At 43.5% G+C, this 16758-nt stretch overlaps 1 protein-coding gene across 1 annotated transcript; it reads right to left on the bottom strand.

Moving 5' to 3' along the window:
- Nucleotides 1-13490: 13490 nt before the first annotated feature.
- On the bottom strand, nucleotides 13491-16015 carry nr0b1 (nuclear receptor subfamily 0, group B, member 1). The gene is made up of 2 exons (XM_027011409.2): nucleotides 15382-16015; nucleotides 13491-14849 (listed from the first exon to the last, which is right to left on the bottom strand). The coding sequence occupies exons 1-2, from the start codon at nucleotides 15929-15931 to the stop codon at nucleotides 14608-14610; spliced, it is 792 nt and encodes a 263-aa protein (XP_026867210.2). The 5' UTR covers nucleotides 15932-16015; the 3' UTR covers nucleotides 13491-14607.
- Nucleotides 16016-16758: the final 743 nt, after the last annotated feature.

Here is a 16758-nt window from a genome sequence, read left to right as displayed (position 1 = left end):
AGAGGAGAAGGGAATGAGGAAAGTGATACTCATAATTAAAGGTCTGGGTTTTTCACCTAACACCACCCCTGTGTTGACACACACCCACACACAAAGAACCAACACCAGAGCGCGCAGACACACACACACACACACACACGCGCGCGCGCGCACACGCCCGCAGAGCTTTGTTTTAATTGGCCGGTTTGGATGAGTGCTGACCACGAGGCAAGCCTCTGTTACAGCTCTAATGAAGAGCGTTCTGTTTGGGCCTCGGTGCTAATGAGTGCCTGGAGAGCGGAAAGCACATAACAGCTCTGCCACCTCCCTTATGAGACGCACAAACCCGGCAGCCTGCGAGTCTTGCTGAGAGCCGCCTCCTTTGACCGGGGCTGGTGGAGAGAGACCCGCTGCCTCCCGCACTCCCTCTGCAGGACAAGACACTGCGGGACAGGATGGGTCCGTGGGACAGGACTGTCGGGAGGATGCTAGTCTCTTCTTTATTCTCTCTTCTTCTTTTTCTCTTCTCTAGTCATTTCTCACCATGGAGATGGTTAAGCATCTGTTTTGTGTTGCTTTGCACGTGGTGCCTTTTTTGTTCATGTATTGACGGTAGCGTGTGCATGTGTGTGCATGCGTGTGTGTGTGCCTGCGAGACTGTGTTGCAGGGAAGTCTGTACCTCACAAACAATCAATAGGATTCCTCATTGTGGTCTGCTTCATCTAGACCACAACCACTGAATCATGCACACACACCCACACACACCATTCCACAGTTCCTCTGTACAATCAAGATCGATGTAATCTGATTTCTGCTTTCACTCACTAGCTATTGCATGTACCCCCTTTGGCAGGCAGGTCGGTGTCCACTGTGTTGGTAGCCCAGCCAGGTGTATACTGAGCCAGACCCAGGAGGCTTCCATTTTTTTATCCCAGACTCTCCCTTAATAATGCCAGCCTGGAGGTGAAGAGAATTCACTATATGATTAACAACACAGTTATTCAACACTCCATAAAACCGTACAACCATAGCCGTACAGAATCATATTTAGCTGATTTTATTGTTCTCTTTAATTAGCCGACGTTCCTAATTCAGCTGCAGATAGATTTGGCCGTAAAGCTGAGCTTAAAAACTCAGTCTGCAGAGGTCAGGCCTGTCCTGCCCCTTTGGCAGTCCAGTGTGAAGATCAGAGGTCAGTCCCAGGATCTGCTTAAGTGCCTTGCCTTTAGCCGGAACACAATGAGGGGTCACTGCATCCCATCTCTCAACAATTGATTCCCCTAACTGCCACTCTGCAGATGGGCATCCTGCACAGTATCCTACTCTGTGCTAATGTCTCCTAGGAGAAAGGCAGAATGGGGGGTGGTGATACAACTCCAGATGTTTTCATTTACCGTAACGCAAACGCCATCTGGCTGCTGTGTGTGGGCCTGGCCTCTGAAGCGCGCCTCCCTCCCGCTTCATTAGAGAGCCACACAGGGAGACCGGCCTGCAGAATGCCGGCTCACAACAACTCTATTACACCAGACACCACACGAGGCAGCACACACACACAGACGTCTCTGCTGCTGTGTGTGCGTGTGTTTGTGTGAGTGCATGGATGATTCAGACAAAAAAAAAAAAAAAACACTTGGAGGAATTCAACGGTTTAAGAAGTTTCGGTAAAACAGTGCAGTGTGGGTGAATACAGGGATCAGCTCAGGCGAAGCAGGCGCAGCTATGATTCCTGCTGTAACAGGTTCTTTTAGCAGCCCACAAACAACATGCATGGCTGTTTACAAATGTGTGCATGAATTATTTCAGAATGAATGCCATAAACACGCATGCCTCAAGTATCAAAGACATCTAAGAGAAAGAGTGATGCATAAATCTCCAGCAGCCCGGCTGTGCCCAGGTGGGTTGCAGTTCTCTGTGAAACACTGCCATCTGGTGGTCGTTTACAACATCTGCCATGTCACCTGACAGCCTTCTGTGATGTATAGTACCAATCTCATTTCCTGTCCTCCTTATCATTATTCTCAGATTTCACATGCTAGCTATAAGAAATAGAGAAAGGCATATGTAAATTGGTTTGAATTTAACCCCAGTTATAACAATTACAATAACTAGACATTTATATAGCTATTTATTTTTATTGCAACATGTACAGAAACATAGGATTGCCATTCTTTGCTGTTTTGATTTTTGTCACCCTTCTCAGGAGCAGTTGTTCATATATAAGCAGACCTGTTTACTGCTGAATCCGAGCAAGGTTTTCTCGCAGCTCCGAGTGGCCTTAGCATGAGATCAGCTCCTAAATCATCTGCTGAAGACTTAATGTGATGGGCATGTCTCACGGGAGCTCCGCCTTCTGTGCCAGCCTATCATAAACCTTGACTGACAGGCTAAGCGTGCGCCACCCCTCCTGTGGGTCGCGGGGAGAGCGGAGCGCCTCGGTGCTCCCGCTGACCAGGCAAGAGAAGAGCTATTCGATGTGCTCATGTGATGTGACCCCTGGGGCCTGTAAGTGAGGCACCAGACAGAAGTAATACTTTCCCCCTTTTAAAGCGCCGTCGCAAATCTCCCTGCAGTCCGCACCTGGTGGACGTTAGTCTCCTGCTGGTGCTTGCGCCGCGTTGTAGAGCAATATTGGACTGGGTATTGTGTAGCATTGTGGGCTGAGCCTGCCGCCCTGTCCTGGGAGGGCCACTGGATGGGATAAAGGAACTACCGCATTAGAATGATCCATCGGCTGACGTCCACACCCACATTGGCCATTCATCTCATCAGTGTGGAGCTAATTTCTTGTTTACGGGGGGGGAGACAGAGTTTATATGTTTACATGCTTTAACATATAACAGATGCAAAACTTTGTACTTTTCTCTGTATAATGGAAGTTTGCATGTGTCTGTTTGTGCAAGGTTTTCACACTGTTCTGTCCACACACTCTAAATACAGGTTTGATAACTAGTGAGGGCCATGGAGGATTAAACGTGATGGAGACAGTCTTCAGGAAGGTAAACATGTAGATATAGTTATGATGGAGACTGTCCTCAGGAGGATAAAAATGAAGGACTTGCGGAGTGGACACATACCTTCTGTGGTGGATGTTCACTTCAGCATGTGTGCGTATGTGTCTGTGTATGGATGTGGGCATGTGAGCATATGACTTTGTATGCATGTTAGTGTGTGTGTGTGTGTGTGTGTGTGTGTGTGTGTGTGTGTGTTATTGCATGTGAATATGTGTATTTATGTGCATGTCTGGTCTGGAAGAAGCAGATCAGAATTAAGATTTATATTGATTTGATTGCTGAATCTTGATTTTACAGCAAGGCTATGAGTTATAGGGTTTTTTTTGTGTGTGTGTGTGTGTGTGAGAGAGAGAGAGAGAGAGAGAGAGAGAGAGAGAGAGAGAGAGAGAGAGAGGAGATTCAGAGAATATCAGAACTTTCAGATCATAGATATTCACAAATACAGTGAATTAGGTCCAGCAGGCTGCACAGTGTGCTCACACACACATACACACTCATACACCTACAGATGAGCTGGAAGCTTAATGAGTCATTGACTATCAGCATGTCTTCTGAGGTATAAACTCGTAAGTCATGTGCTCTTCTGTCCTTCTTCAAGGCTGCTTCCCCCTTTGAAGCAGGTTCACATTTTTTTCAAGTTTGGACTGACGTTTCTGCGCTGGCTAACAGCGGACTATGAATACTGAAGGAAACCTTGGCCCATTTCTCCTAATGCCCAACTCACTGGGCCGCCACATCAGAACCTTCTCTTTCCCTATGTGTGTGTGTGTGTGTGTGTGTGTGTGTGTGTGCGTGTGCATGTGTATGTGAGTGTGTGTGTGTGTATGTGTGTGTGTGTGTGTGTGTGTGTGCGTGTGTGTGTGTGTATGTGTGTGTGTGTGTGTGTGTGTGTGCGTGTGTGTGTGTGTGTATGTATGTGTGTGTGTGTGTGTGTGTGTGCGTGTGTGTGTGTGTGTGCGAGTATGTGTGTGTGTGTGTGTGTGTGTGTGTGTGTGTGTGTGTGTGTGTGTGTGTGTGTGTGTGCGCGAGTGTGGACTGCCTGGAGTCAGCCTCAGGCCTGCAACACACACACACACCTCTCTGCACATAATGTCAATTATATTTAACAAAGACATATTTTCAATGGCCTGATCAGGTGTTTGTGTTGTGGAATGGCTGGCATTTAGGGACACACCTCACCCTTATCACCCTCTAATGGCCTGCTGGAGAAATGAGGAAATGAGGTCTATCCTAATGTATGGAAGCACAGCACAACAACTGAGATATATTTCTGTGTTTTATGTAAACAGAACATTGTCATCAATACAAAATAAGGTTTGTTATATAAAATGCAACCAGCTTCCTACAGAATCATGATGTGATCTGGATTCTTGACATTGGCTTTATACTATTAAGTCTCATACTGTAGGTTATCAAAACATAGAGAGATGGTGGATCTCTTTCATCTTTTACAGTATTGTATTCTTAAGTCAAATGCACATTAACCCAAGAAACAACAGACAACCACCAAATACAAACAAACCAGTTTGTTTGCCTTCTTCTTTGTTCTTCTCCTGTACATCCCAAAACCGCCTGCTAACAATCGAAGCTTTGTATTCTTTGGACACTGTTAGTCAGTGGGACCTGAGCTTCTGTTTCAAAGCCCACATCTATTTAAAGGCCCACATGAGCTTAGACACCAGAGTGAATCCTTTTCACCATTACGGGGAATTCTGTAGGTAATGAATCAGGCATAAATGTGTAAACATGCTTGATTCCTGCCCGCTCCTGGCCAATAAATCCAGCCTGAGTTTGTTGTGAAGGTTACCAAATTTGAGCTTGATGATGATAGTTTCTGAGGTGACTAGGAACAGCAGCTATAACTATGGCGTGGGATTTGCATGGTGACAGCTGTGCTTTTATTAGCATGAAGGCAAATAATTAACTCATTATTGTCTTTGGCAATTATGAGCTTAATTGGAAAGAAAATAGGGGCGGGGCAGGGGCAGGCCAGGGGCGGGGCAGGGGGGCATGTACAAGCACTGGCAGCAGCATATGCGTGACTGAAATACCTTTCAGAAGGAAAGCGGGAAAGAGTGAGAAAGAAAATGAGAGGGTGAGAGAATGAGAGAGAAAGAGAGAGTGAGTCAAAGAGAAAGACAAAGAGAGGGTGGCTTAGATCTCGGGACGGCCTGGTCTTTTGTTCTCTCTGCACCCCACAGCTTTCTGTTTCTCAGAAGGGTGAGACAAATCTCTCACGGCAGATGGCAGAAGTGAAGGAGCCCCCCCAGCCAGGAGCGGGAGTGGGGGGTTCTCTGAGGGCTGGGTAATTGACTTGAGGAGTAGATCAGCCCTCACACCTGTCTTGTAGCAGTCAAACTGTGTGAAGGGCTGTTTTAAGAAGGTAGGCAACACAGCAAGCATGCAGGTATGTGTGTGTGTGTGTGTGTGTGTGTGTGTGTGTGAGAGAGAGAGAGAGAGAGAGAGAGAGAGAGAGAGAGAGAGAGAGAGAGAGAGAGACAGACAGACAGACAGACAGACAGACAGACAGACAGACAGAGAGAGAACAAAAAAAGTCTTCAGCTAATTAAAAACTACCTCATTGGAATGTAATCACCTGTCAGTGCAGGTCAATTATGCTCCAGAGTAACAGAAGACAAAGTTAACATGATCCTTTAATGGACATAAGATGTAGAATCATATATCATCCATAACTAGTAGAGCTCAGGTACTGTGGAAAAGCTGTATGAAATGGTAAGGTCTCAGTTTCACCTAGAAATGATTAAGAGGCATCGTCAGTGATGTCTGAGCATGTAATAGTTCACATTCTAACAAATTTACTTCAACCTATCACTAAAATGAAGGTTAAAAGCTGTAAGACATCACACCATAATGAGGAACATTTTCATCAGATCAAAAACTTGACTTTCCTTTTTATTAAAGCCATTATGTCATGCAATGCATTGAAAAAGTCATTAATAAGCCTGAGCGAGTATTTGCTACTCCTACCCTACCATCAGGGCTTCTGCCAACAAACATCTCTACCTGTCTGTCTACTTGAATGTCTCCCTGCATGTCTGTGTCTGTCTATCTGTCTACCTGTCTGTTTCCCTGTCTGTCTGTCTGTCTGTCTACCTGGCTGTCTGCTTGTCCTTGATGTTATCTGATGAATACATTGTTGTTATTTGATGAATGATCATTAATAATTAAGACAGGAAGCAGTGAAATTCAATGAGCTGGATGATAAAAAGAAAGTGAAGCACATCCTGAAATGTAATATTCTCAAATACATAAAATAAATTCCCACTTGCCCTCCTCCGGCAGTCTCCTCCCTTCAAGCTCGGGTCGTCTACCTGAGGCCTGGGAGCTTGAGGGTCCTGAATTGTATCTGTTTCCAGGACTGCATTTTTCTGCACAGAGAGCTCGGATGTTGGTGGGATCTGCTGGAGCCATTCTCCCAGTTAGGGTATCACCAATTTTTACTGGAGCCACTGTTGCCTTCATCTTCCACATCTTTTCCAACTCTTCTCTCAGCCCTTGGGATTTCTCAAATTTTCATGTTCCTTGTTCCTGATATTGCTATCGCTTGGGATTGCTACATCTATCACTACAACCCTCTTCTGCTGTTTATACATCACCGCTATGTTCAGTTGGTTAGCCATTAACTTTTTGTCTGTCTGTATCTAGAAGTCCCAAAGGATCTTAGCATGGTCATTCTCACTTTCGTGCATGTATCCCACTTTGACCTTTGAACTTCCAACCTGCACTTGGCATATATGTTTCTGTATTGTCATGATGAGTTTCCTTGTCTTGATGTTATTAGCTTCTTCCTCCTCCCTAGGCCGGTTTATTATTCCAGAGTGGTATCTGATGACTCATAGAACATACCATACTTGATCTTCCCATTTAACTGACTTTTCAGAACTTGCCTCACTTTTTGAAGGTATTTGGCTGTAGCTGCTTTCCTTGTGGCCTCTTCATGATTCCCGTTTGCCGGTGGAATTCCAAGGTACTTGTAGCTGCCCTCAGCATCTGTGATGTTACCTTCTGGTAGTGCGATCCCCTCTGTTCTAGCTACTTCCCCTCTCCATGTACCCATATGACCACACTTATCCAGTCCCAATGACATGTTGTTGCTGTATATCCTGGTGAGATGGATCAGTGAGTCAATGTCTCGTTCACTTCTGGCATACAGCTTGATGTCATCCATGCAGAGACACAGCTTCCATCAGTCATCTACAGAAACATTATCGTGCAAGTTAATTGATTTCCCCTCCAAGTCATTCCATTACCTGTGCCCTATAAAATGACAGGTACACTTCTCTAGAAACTGCAGAGGCCATGTCAAAGCCAAGCAGCACCTAATGGACCTTCCTGAAGATTTCACATTATTTGACTGCTGCAAAAATGTGCATGTTAATTAAAATGAAAATAACATGTTAATTTCTTTAAAAATGACAAATTCAAGTAAAATCAAGCACCATTGACTGACTGGAGTGGACTGAGAATTTTCCACTACTGGGTCTTCAGATTCCAAAAATATTTTTGAATTTGATAAGATTATGAATCTGCAGTGACTGTATACCATAATAGTGAAATTCAACCATTTATATTTGAGCCAGAGATAGAAGAAAATGCACCAGCAAGCAACGAACAACCTTGGGAATTCCGACTGATAAAAACATTTTATATTAGCTATTATACTGAAAACTGATCCTAAAACTAAAAAGTATTACTAAAAGTAATCTTGTCTATTAACTATTTGATTAGCTCGATAGCAACTGGTTATATTTCCCATTTTACTAGCTTGTCATGTATCTAGCTAGCAAACTATTTAGCAGCGCTCCCTTTTGCTGATAACCAATGTGTTAGCTGAGCTAGCGCCTCTGGTCTAATGTGTTTGGTGGGTTCATCATAACCTGTGTGTCTACCCTTAACATGGCTGTCACATGGATAACGTTTATGACAGCTGGCGAGGCAACAAAACAATCGACTTCTAACTATTGATAATCGCAAATTAGAAACTCAGCTTTCAGTATTTATGTATTTGAGACTTTCATATTAGCTGGTGCTTAGCATTTAAATGTCAAAGTAAACAAAAGAAATAATGTAATTCTAGTGGAAGTTATTTTATTTAAGTGTATCTTCTACCCCACAGGCTAGACTAGCAGCACTTAGTTAACTTATCACTTATTTAACACAGCAGCACTACAGCACAGTAGCTAGTTAACTAGCAGCACTTAGTTCAAGTAGTCATAATGTTATTTAGCATTATATTATTACAATAATTATACCATATACCACTGTTGCACTGTTATTGTCTTTAGTCCCAGTAGTCCTCCACATTGTTTACCTGCTGCTATTTCTCACTCACTTTCATTACGCTCCATACCACTAGTCTGTGCATCACTAGAGGTGGGGTGGCACTGGGGAAGTTGTGTATAATATAGTAATGGTCCCCATAGTTTTTATTTTTACTTTATTTATTCTGTGCTGGAGCTGCTGTAGCACCTGAATTTCCCCCCTGGGGATCAATAAAGGGAATCTTATCTTGTTTAATCATTATTATCTGCTCCACTCACCACTGTCATGCTTTATTTTTTGCTCTTCCTCTTTTGTCTTCTCTCTTTTCATTGCCAGAAGGATAACTCCTCTTCATTTTTGTTGACTGGCTTTTGTTGTTGACAACTTGTTGTCATTATTAAACAATCATGCACGCTATTTGCAACGGCAGTAAGTGGAGTCAGGCGGGGGGCCCCTTAGCGAATTCACGTCTCATACTGGCATTGCAAACTTTGTACACTGGCACTGCTGTAGTTTAAAGTTTGTCAGCCCTCAGGGGCCCCCCACTGGCCTGGGGCTCCTAGGAGTTGCCTACCCTGCCTGGTGGCAAGCGGCTCCCTCTTGCTGTAGCAGCTGCCACTTGCAGATATATATATATATACATACACACACACACACACACACACACACACACACATACACACACATATATATATATATATATATATATATATACATACACACACACACACACACACACACACACACACACACACACACATATATATATATATATATACATACACACACACACACACACACACATATATATATATATACATACACACACACACACACACACACACACACACATATATATATGTGTGTGTGTGTGTGTGTGTGTATGTATGTATATATATATATATATATATGTATATATATATATATATATATATATATATATATATACTTTACTACAATTTAGAATTTCTCTCTCTCTCTCTCTTTCTCTCTCTCTCTCTCTCTCTCTCTCTATATATATATATATATAAAGCAGGCCACCTACTACATGCATACACTCTGTGTAATGATCATTGATATACGTGTAATGGTTAATGATATACATGTGACGATTATTGATATACACGTAAAGTTGCGCAGATGTATATTTATTGATGGAGGTGTAGGAGATGTCCAGTATAGGCTGAGTGACGCTATTTATCGCTGTTTTGGCTCTACACTCATTGGAGGTGAAAAGAAACTGCTATCCAGCATGCTTACTCTTGTGTGTAATTTGTTGGTGTTTTCTACTGTACTGGGTAAATTATGGAAGAATGTCAGAATGTTTTATACACTTTAAGGAAAAATCATAAACAATAGCACATGTCTGTAACTCCCCTGGTGCAGGTTGCGGCCTCTCGAGCTAGGCAAGTGCAATCTGTGACCCCAGTACTCAGTAGGTGCGGCCTGTGACGCTCAGGACTCAGTGGGTGTGGCTTCTGTGACTTAAATAATGTCATGTGGCTTAAATGATTAATGCATGTGAATGGAGCAGAGCCAGTGTTCTCAGCTGCTGTAGGACAGTGAGGCTGGAGAGATTTGACTGAAGGTGTGGTTGGAGGTGTGGCATGGCTGGGGGTGGGATATCCTGCTTGTATACTGCGTTTTCATTTTTGTTCTCAGCTTCCAGCTGAAATTCTGGTTTTGTTCTGATCTTACTCTGCTTCTCCAGCCGTCTGGTGGCCTGCTTTACAAGCAGTGGTACCTCTGTGAGCTTCAGCAGAAATAAACCAAATGCAAACAGACCAGAAAGTCACACCTATAGATCAACTCTTCCACTTACCCTGTATGTGAACTGATGATGCCAAGAAATGGAGTCATTAATCATTCATGCCCCTTTGCTCCTACAAAATGGGAGACTAATTTCTCTATGGCTCACACAGTGTGGAAGGGCATTCCCTCCTATTAGCGTTGGCAGTGTGCACTTGAACCTCACGCTCAGTTTCATTTAAAGTCCACTTGGCTGGAGTGCAGAGATGACATAATAGAATCTGTGCTGATTAACTTACAGAATGCCAAATTTGAACAACATCACCTTAAACTCACGACAAGCATCTTTCCATACTGTGTAGTCTCCATGTTTCTCTTTTCATTGCCAACTGGCCCCACTAACATTCGTTACCCATTAGCCATTCTGGTGTTGCTGAGAGCAGTTGTCCTTTAAGCTGTGCAGCTTCATTAACTCCTAGCAAATGTTGTCTTTGCACAGGCTGCAGGGTTTTTAAGAGCTTGTTATCTCTTTCCTTCCAGATGCTTTATGTGCAGCAAAGCTGAAGCAGATGGGAATCTTACACCAGCGCTGGAAAGGCAAGGCTGGGGAAGAAGCCACTTACTCGTCGCACACAGCGTCCTCGGGCTCCAGGCATTCATACCGGAAAAGATGACATGCTGGGTCTGGAGGAACAGTGGTATATGTGCAGCTGTAGAATACCAGAGCCCAGAGTTAGATAACAATAGTGATGATTCCACTGGCATGGATGGTTTGTAGGAGTGATTTGCAGGGGCGGTTTGTAGGAGTGGTTTGCAGGGGCGGTTTGTAGGAGTGGTTTGCAGGGGCGGTTTGTAGGAGTGGTTTTTAGGAGTAACTTGTTGGGGTAATTTGTAGTAGTGATTTTGGTTTTATTTGGGTGATTTGTAGGAGTAATTGGTTGTGGTGATTAATAGGTTTGATTTGTAGGGTGGATTTGTAGGGGTGATTTGTTGGAGTGGTTATTGGAGTGATTTGTAGGGGTGAATTGTTGGTGTGATTTATTTATGTATTTTTAGGGCGGATTTGTAGATGTGATTTGTTGGAGGGATTTGTAGGGGTGATTTGTTGGAATTATTTGTAGATGTGATTTGTTGGATTGGTTTTTGGAGTGATTTGATGTAATTTTTAAGGCTGATTTGTAGGGGTGATTTCCCCTTGTTGTCGAGCTTTAAGAGAAAATTCTGTTGTACTGCTGATTATTAAATTCCAGCTAATTGAGAGCTTTATTTCAGCCTATCATGTTATCTAAATACTGAGACAGAAAACCCTATCAGGGGCTGAGAAAAAGAGTAGGAAAGAGAGACTGTTAAGAGACTGGGTTAGTGAAAGACTGTGTGAGAAACTGACAGAGACCATGTGAGACTGGGGGAACGAGAGAGAGACAGAGAGAAACTGTGAGACAGACTGTGTGGGCGAGAGACTTTGTGTGGGAGAGAGCGAGAGAGCGAGAGAGACAGTGTTGCAGAGAGACTGAGTGGGAGAGAGAGAGACTGTGTGACAGAGAGACAGTTTGACAGGCTGTGAGGGAGATGCCTTTCTGGCTGTGCAGTATGCTGGCTCAGGGGAGCAGATTAATTAGCTGAGCTGTGCTGAAAGGTCTACCATATCTGGATAGGCTCTGACAGCACTGTAGGCTTCCAGATCAATCCGTCATGATCTCCTGCCTGCCTGGAAATGAGATGGGATCGCTTGGGGAGCTGAAGTGTGTGTGTGTGTGTGGGGGGGGTGTGAGGGTGGGTCAGACGCTGACTTTTACATGAGCTGCAGTAGAGTGAGGGACATATTTCACCTTCTGAGAGTCAGAGGCCGAGAGAGAGACTTTCGCTGCAGCACTCTGAGTGTGCTATCAGAGTCGCGCGCACACATGCAGTAGTGCCATCATGCTTTGCCCACTCATCACCTATGTACTGCCTATTCACTTATACATTCTACATTCACTTATGCATGGGGGAAGAGAACCAAGTCCACATTTACAAAATTCTTTTCTGTTGATTCTAATAGGATTGTGTTCATATTTGCATGCGTCTGCCATGTGTTTACATTTATTCTAATTAAATGTAGCACAAGAAAGGTCTTGATGGCATTTGCATGTCAGAAAAACATGCTGCTTTATCTGACTAGAGGTGCTAAGTATATTTCTAAAATATAAAAAAAATCATCTTATATCAACACCCCTATAATTGCCAATATTATAAAGTAATATTATTGATATCAAGTCTATAAGTTTCCTTGTCTGGCCAAAATAATGATATTGATATAATGACATAGTGCATTATTTAGAAAGGTAATGATGCACTGCTGTAAGGTTGACATGGTAACTGCATGTCACTGGAAATGACATTCATCACCTCTGTAACAATATATATAAAAAATACAATATATACATAAACTTTATAAGAAATTCAGATAAAATAAATGCATGGAAATGTAGAGAATTACACTCATATTGTCATGTTATTCCTAGTAATAATAATAATAATAATAATAATAATAAAAATAAAATAATAATAATAATAATAATAATAGTTTTAATTAAAAATTATCACTGAACTAAGAAAACATGATGACTACAACTTTAACAGCTTTGTGTCTTACAGAAAGCCTGAGACCAATTCAAATCTATTGGGCATGTCACAGTTCTAGGGATAAACCATAAATTCAAACATTTTAAAGGTTTGTAGTAGTCTGGTTAAAGGCCAACAAAGATTTCACTTTCCAGAAATGATATATTGCAGATGAAGCAATAGCAACTAGCTGAAAACAGTGTAAATAAGAATAGAATTTTGCTGTAATTTGCTGTAGGATCTCAAGGTTCTGTAAGTTATGGTTTACCAAAGCAACAGCATATGAAGTTGGAGATTTAATACAACAATGGACATGCACTGTTTCCTACAGGGTGCTTTTCACAAGACAGACTTTGACAGCAACTGAGTGAGATGAAATAATTGTTTTTTCAAATTAAAATGCATTCTGAGGGGCTTCATTTAAACCAGATTTTGAGGGCAGATCAAAGAAAGTCTGTGTGGAACTGAATCCCCTCCTTAGATATGCTGACTGGTGAATGCATGTAGTTTCAAACATGGAGTGCGATATGACACCTCAGTGACAGCTAAGGTTTTCAGTAAACACATGCACTGGCATTTCGCCCTGATTTAGTATTAACACTTAATCCCTAACACTAACATCCTTTATTACCAGCAACCATGAGTGGTATTATTTGTCCATTAAAATGGGTGTTGCATGCAACCACTCACCCACCTGCACCCACAAACCCACTCATCCACCCTCATACACTCAGCAGCACACACACAACCACACACACACACACACAAAACCAGACACACCCAGCAGCACACACACATACACCTGCACTCATCCACCCACATTCATCCACCCTCACATACACACACCCATTAGCACACACACGCACAACCACAAACACACCCACATACACACAAATCCACACACTCACCAGAACACACAACCACACACACATGCCTGCCCCAGTCAAATGAGCCTCGTTATACCAGTTGCCCCATGTCTTTTCCACATGGCTGCCCATCCACCCCTGCCTGTCTACCACAGCCAAGCTGCCGGGTTACACTGCACCTCTGTGCCCTACCTCCCCCTCTCCGAGACACAACCTGACATGTCCCCTAACAGTGCTGTGACTAATGTTGTCAGGGACCAGCATATGGTGTCCTATCCTCCCTCTTGGGCGAATCTGTTCGAATCTGTTGCACAAACGCGTAGCAGTGCTTTACACGCTGGCTCGTGTGGGCTGATACACTGGGAACCATCTACACACAGAACCATGCCTCAAACACAGGGGAAGGATGAAGAGCAGCTCACCACTCTGACATGTTTTGAGGTCTACTGCTACATAATTTTGAATTTGGAGGTTTGTTGCCTAACACTGCCCTCTTCTGGTGGAGAACCTTCACTACCCAATGCTTTTTTGTTTTGCTTTTTTTTTTTTTTGGCTGTGGTGATGTCACTTTTACAGTTTAATCCTTTTTGTCAACGCAGAATACCAGTAGAGAACGTAAAGGATGGTATACATTGTTCAGTGTGTCAAGGCCTTATGTAGCCATAGAAACACAGGCCTAAAAGATTCTCTAAATATTCAAACGTGCTCAAATAAATAGCCTTTTCCCATATATGGCTTCACAATGCAACACGCGCAGGAAAGCTAACTAACTGAAGACAAAACCGTAAAGCTATTTACCCAAAAGGGAATAAAGTCAGACTTTGGATTTAGCGATGAGTTCAACTCAGAAGGCAGAGAGAGAGAGAGAGCGAGAGAGAGAGAGAGAGAGAGAGAGAGAGAGAGAGAGAGAGAGAGAGAGAGAGAGAGAGAGAGAGAGAGAGAGAGAGAGAGAGGGAGAGGTCCGGATAAATATTTTACAAAAATAGCATGTGTAAAAAGGAATAAGTTATTTCTGACAGCGCGCGGCCACTGGCGCTGCGCATCGTCCGTCTCCGCGAGTCTCAACAGCTCGGGTCCCGTGCGGCCGTTATCGCGCGCTCACGGCGACGGGCTTCTACTTCCCGTAAAACATCTCGAGCAGAAGTTCTTCCATGTTGACCGTTCCGATGACGGGCTTGAAGAAGAGGCCCGCCACGACGTTTGCGTTGATGGACCGTAGCATGGAGAGCGCGATGAAGAGTTTGGCGAACCTTGTGGTGTCCCCTCGGTGAATCATTTTGACATATTCATTAAGGGCCTGGTGCGCCTCGCTCTGCAGCCCCTGGATGTAGTGCGGACACTGCAGTCCTATAACATCTACAACACACAAACCGAGGCACGTTAGGGACACGCACGCACACCTGGACGGACACGGCGCACCAACACAAAACTCCAGTGAAATTATCACTTGGAAAAAGGTCTCAAATTAAGATGTTGGCTCATTTTAAAAAACCGTTTGTTAACCAGATAAATCTAACCACACGTGTATAATAATAATAATAATAATAATAATAATAATAATAATAATAATAAATAAATAAATAAATAAATATATAAATAATGGTAGTGCGTTAGTTGTTACTTATTACTAGTTATAACTTTTTTTCACAGCTGGAAATGTGTGTAGCCTGTATAGGTAATTATATCTTTATAATTATATGTTTATAATATTACACATTATTATTATTATTATTATTATTATTATTATTGTGTTTTTTTGTTAATAGTAGTAATAATATTAATAATAACTTTTTGTTGCTGATATAGGCTTCTACGTAGGTGATATGATAAGAATCACGTGTGTACACACATTTCCATCAGTAAACACGGGACAAAAACTTTTGCTCGCCTGGGTTAAACAGGATGGCTCCTTTTAAATAGGCATACTCCTTCGTGCTGATATCCAGCACCCAGCATTTACTGAGAAACATTTGAATTCCCTGCACATCGGCGAGCGCGACCCCGGCGCTGCTCTGCCCTTGCGGGCTCTCCTGCTTCCCGCGTCCGCCGGTGAGGATCCGCTGCAACATGCTGGGCTCGGGCGTGTCACAGGTCTCAAAGTCAACTCGGTCCTGCGCCATGCCGAGCACTAACAGAGGCGCCCAGCTGCTCCGCACGAGCACGTGCTGGTCGTCCACCGGCAGCTCGCGAAAGCACGGGACGTTCTTCACGAACTTCAGCGTTTTCACCAGAACCGCGGACGCGGCTTTGCACGTGGTCTGGGGAGAGCGGAGAGCGACCTTTTTCTTAGATCCACAGGCGCATACTTGCATCGAAATGGCGACCCTCGGGTTCCTGGACCCGCGCTGGGACGACTGGCTGTCGTTCTTTAGAATACTGTACAAGATGCTGTTTTGTCGTCTTTCCCCGCTGCAGTGGCAGCTGTCGAGGTAAGCCATGCCGCCAATGCCGCCCGTGCTCCGTAGATTTCGTTACTGCACCGCTGGGTTGTTCCCTTGGTCAGTTCCATTCACTGCGGGCGTTTGTTTCCTTCCGTCCAAACGCCAAGTAGTTCGACTTTTTAACCAGTGACGCCTCCCACTCTTTCTCTGACGCACACATTAGAGAGACGGTCTCTGTAACATTTACAGGGAAGGGCTTCATCATCAACATCGGAAAATTCTATCATGTTATTTTATATGAATATAATTAAATATTTACAGTATACCTCAGTAATAAAATCGGTAAGTTTTCCCTGGCCCATTGACAGCTTTCTTTGTATAATGTTAAATATGGTCCCCAAATAACTGCAGTACAGAAGAATAGTATTGAAAAGGTTTTATTAAGGTTGCCCTGGAGTGGAGTAGGTTTTTTTAAAAACTGCCTGCTTTTTGTGGTGTGTGTGTGTGTGTGTGTGTGTGTGTGTGTGTGTGTGTGTGTGTGTGTGGGTGTGTGTGGGTGTGTGTGAGTGTGTGTGGGTGTGTGTGAGTGTGTGTGTGTGTGTAATATCTAACCACACAAACACGCACATACACATACACATACACACACCCAGTGGCATTTGAGACACAAAAGTGGTGCTGGGTGTTGATATGTGTCAGTGTCACCGTGAGAGTTTGAGAGTTGGTCTGACACTCAGACCCATCCAGCAGCTCTGAGGAAGGGATGACGAAGGGATTCAGTTCATATTTCCATCGCTCTTTATTTCTCAAATCTGTTCATCTGCCAGTGCTAAGTGAGAGAACTGAGAGCAGGGTTTCTGTTTAGCCGCTCTGCATTTAGCATG

The sequence above is a fragment of the Electrophorus electricus genome, chromosome 21, assembly GCF_013358815.1.
Source record: "Electrophorus electricus isolate fEleEle1 chromosome 21, fEleEle1.pri, whole genome shotgun sequence".
Taxonomy (NCBI): domain Eukaryota; kingdom Metazoa; phylum Chordata; class Actinopteri; order Gymnotiformes; family Gymnotidae; genus Electrophorus; species Electrophorus electricus.
This window is presented reverse-complemented; position numbering and strand designations above follow the sequence as displayed.

Coding starts and splice junctions, on each gene's coding strand:
- nr0b1 (XM_027011409.2), bottom strand. CDS start 15,931: ATGGCTTACCTCGACAGCTGCCACTGCAGCGGGGAAAGACGACAAAAC. Junction 14,850..15,381: donor AGCCATCCTGTTTAACCCAG/GCGAGCAAAAGT, acceptor TGTGTGTTGTAG/ATGTTATAGGACTGCAGTGT.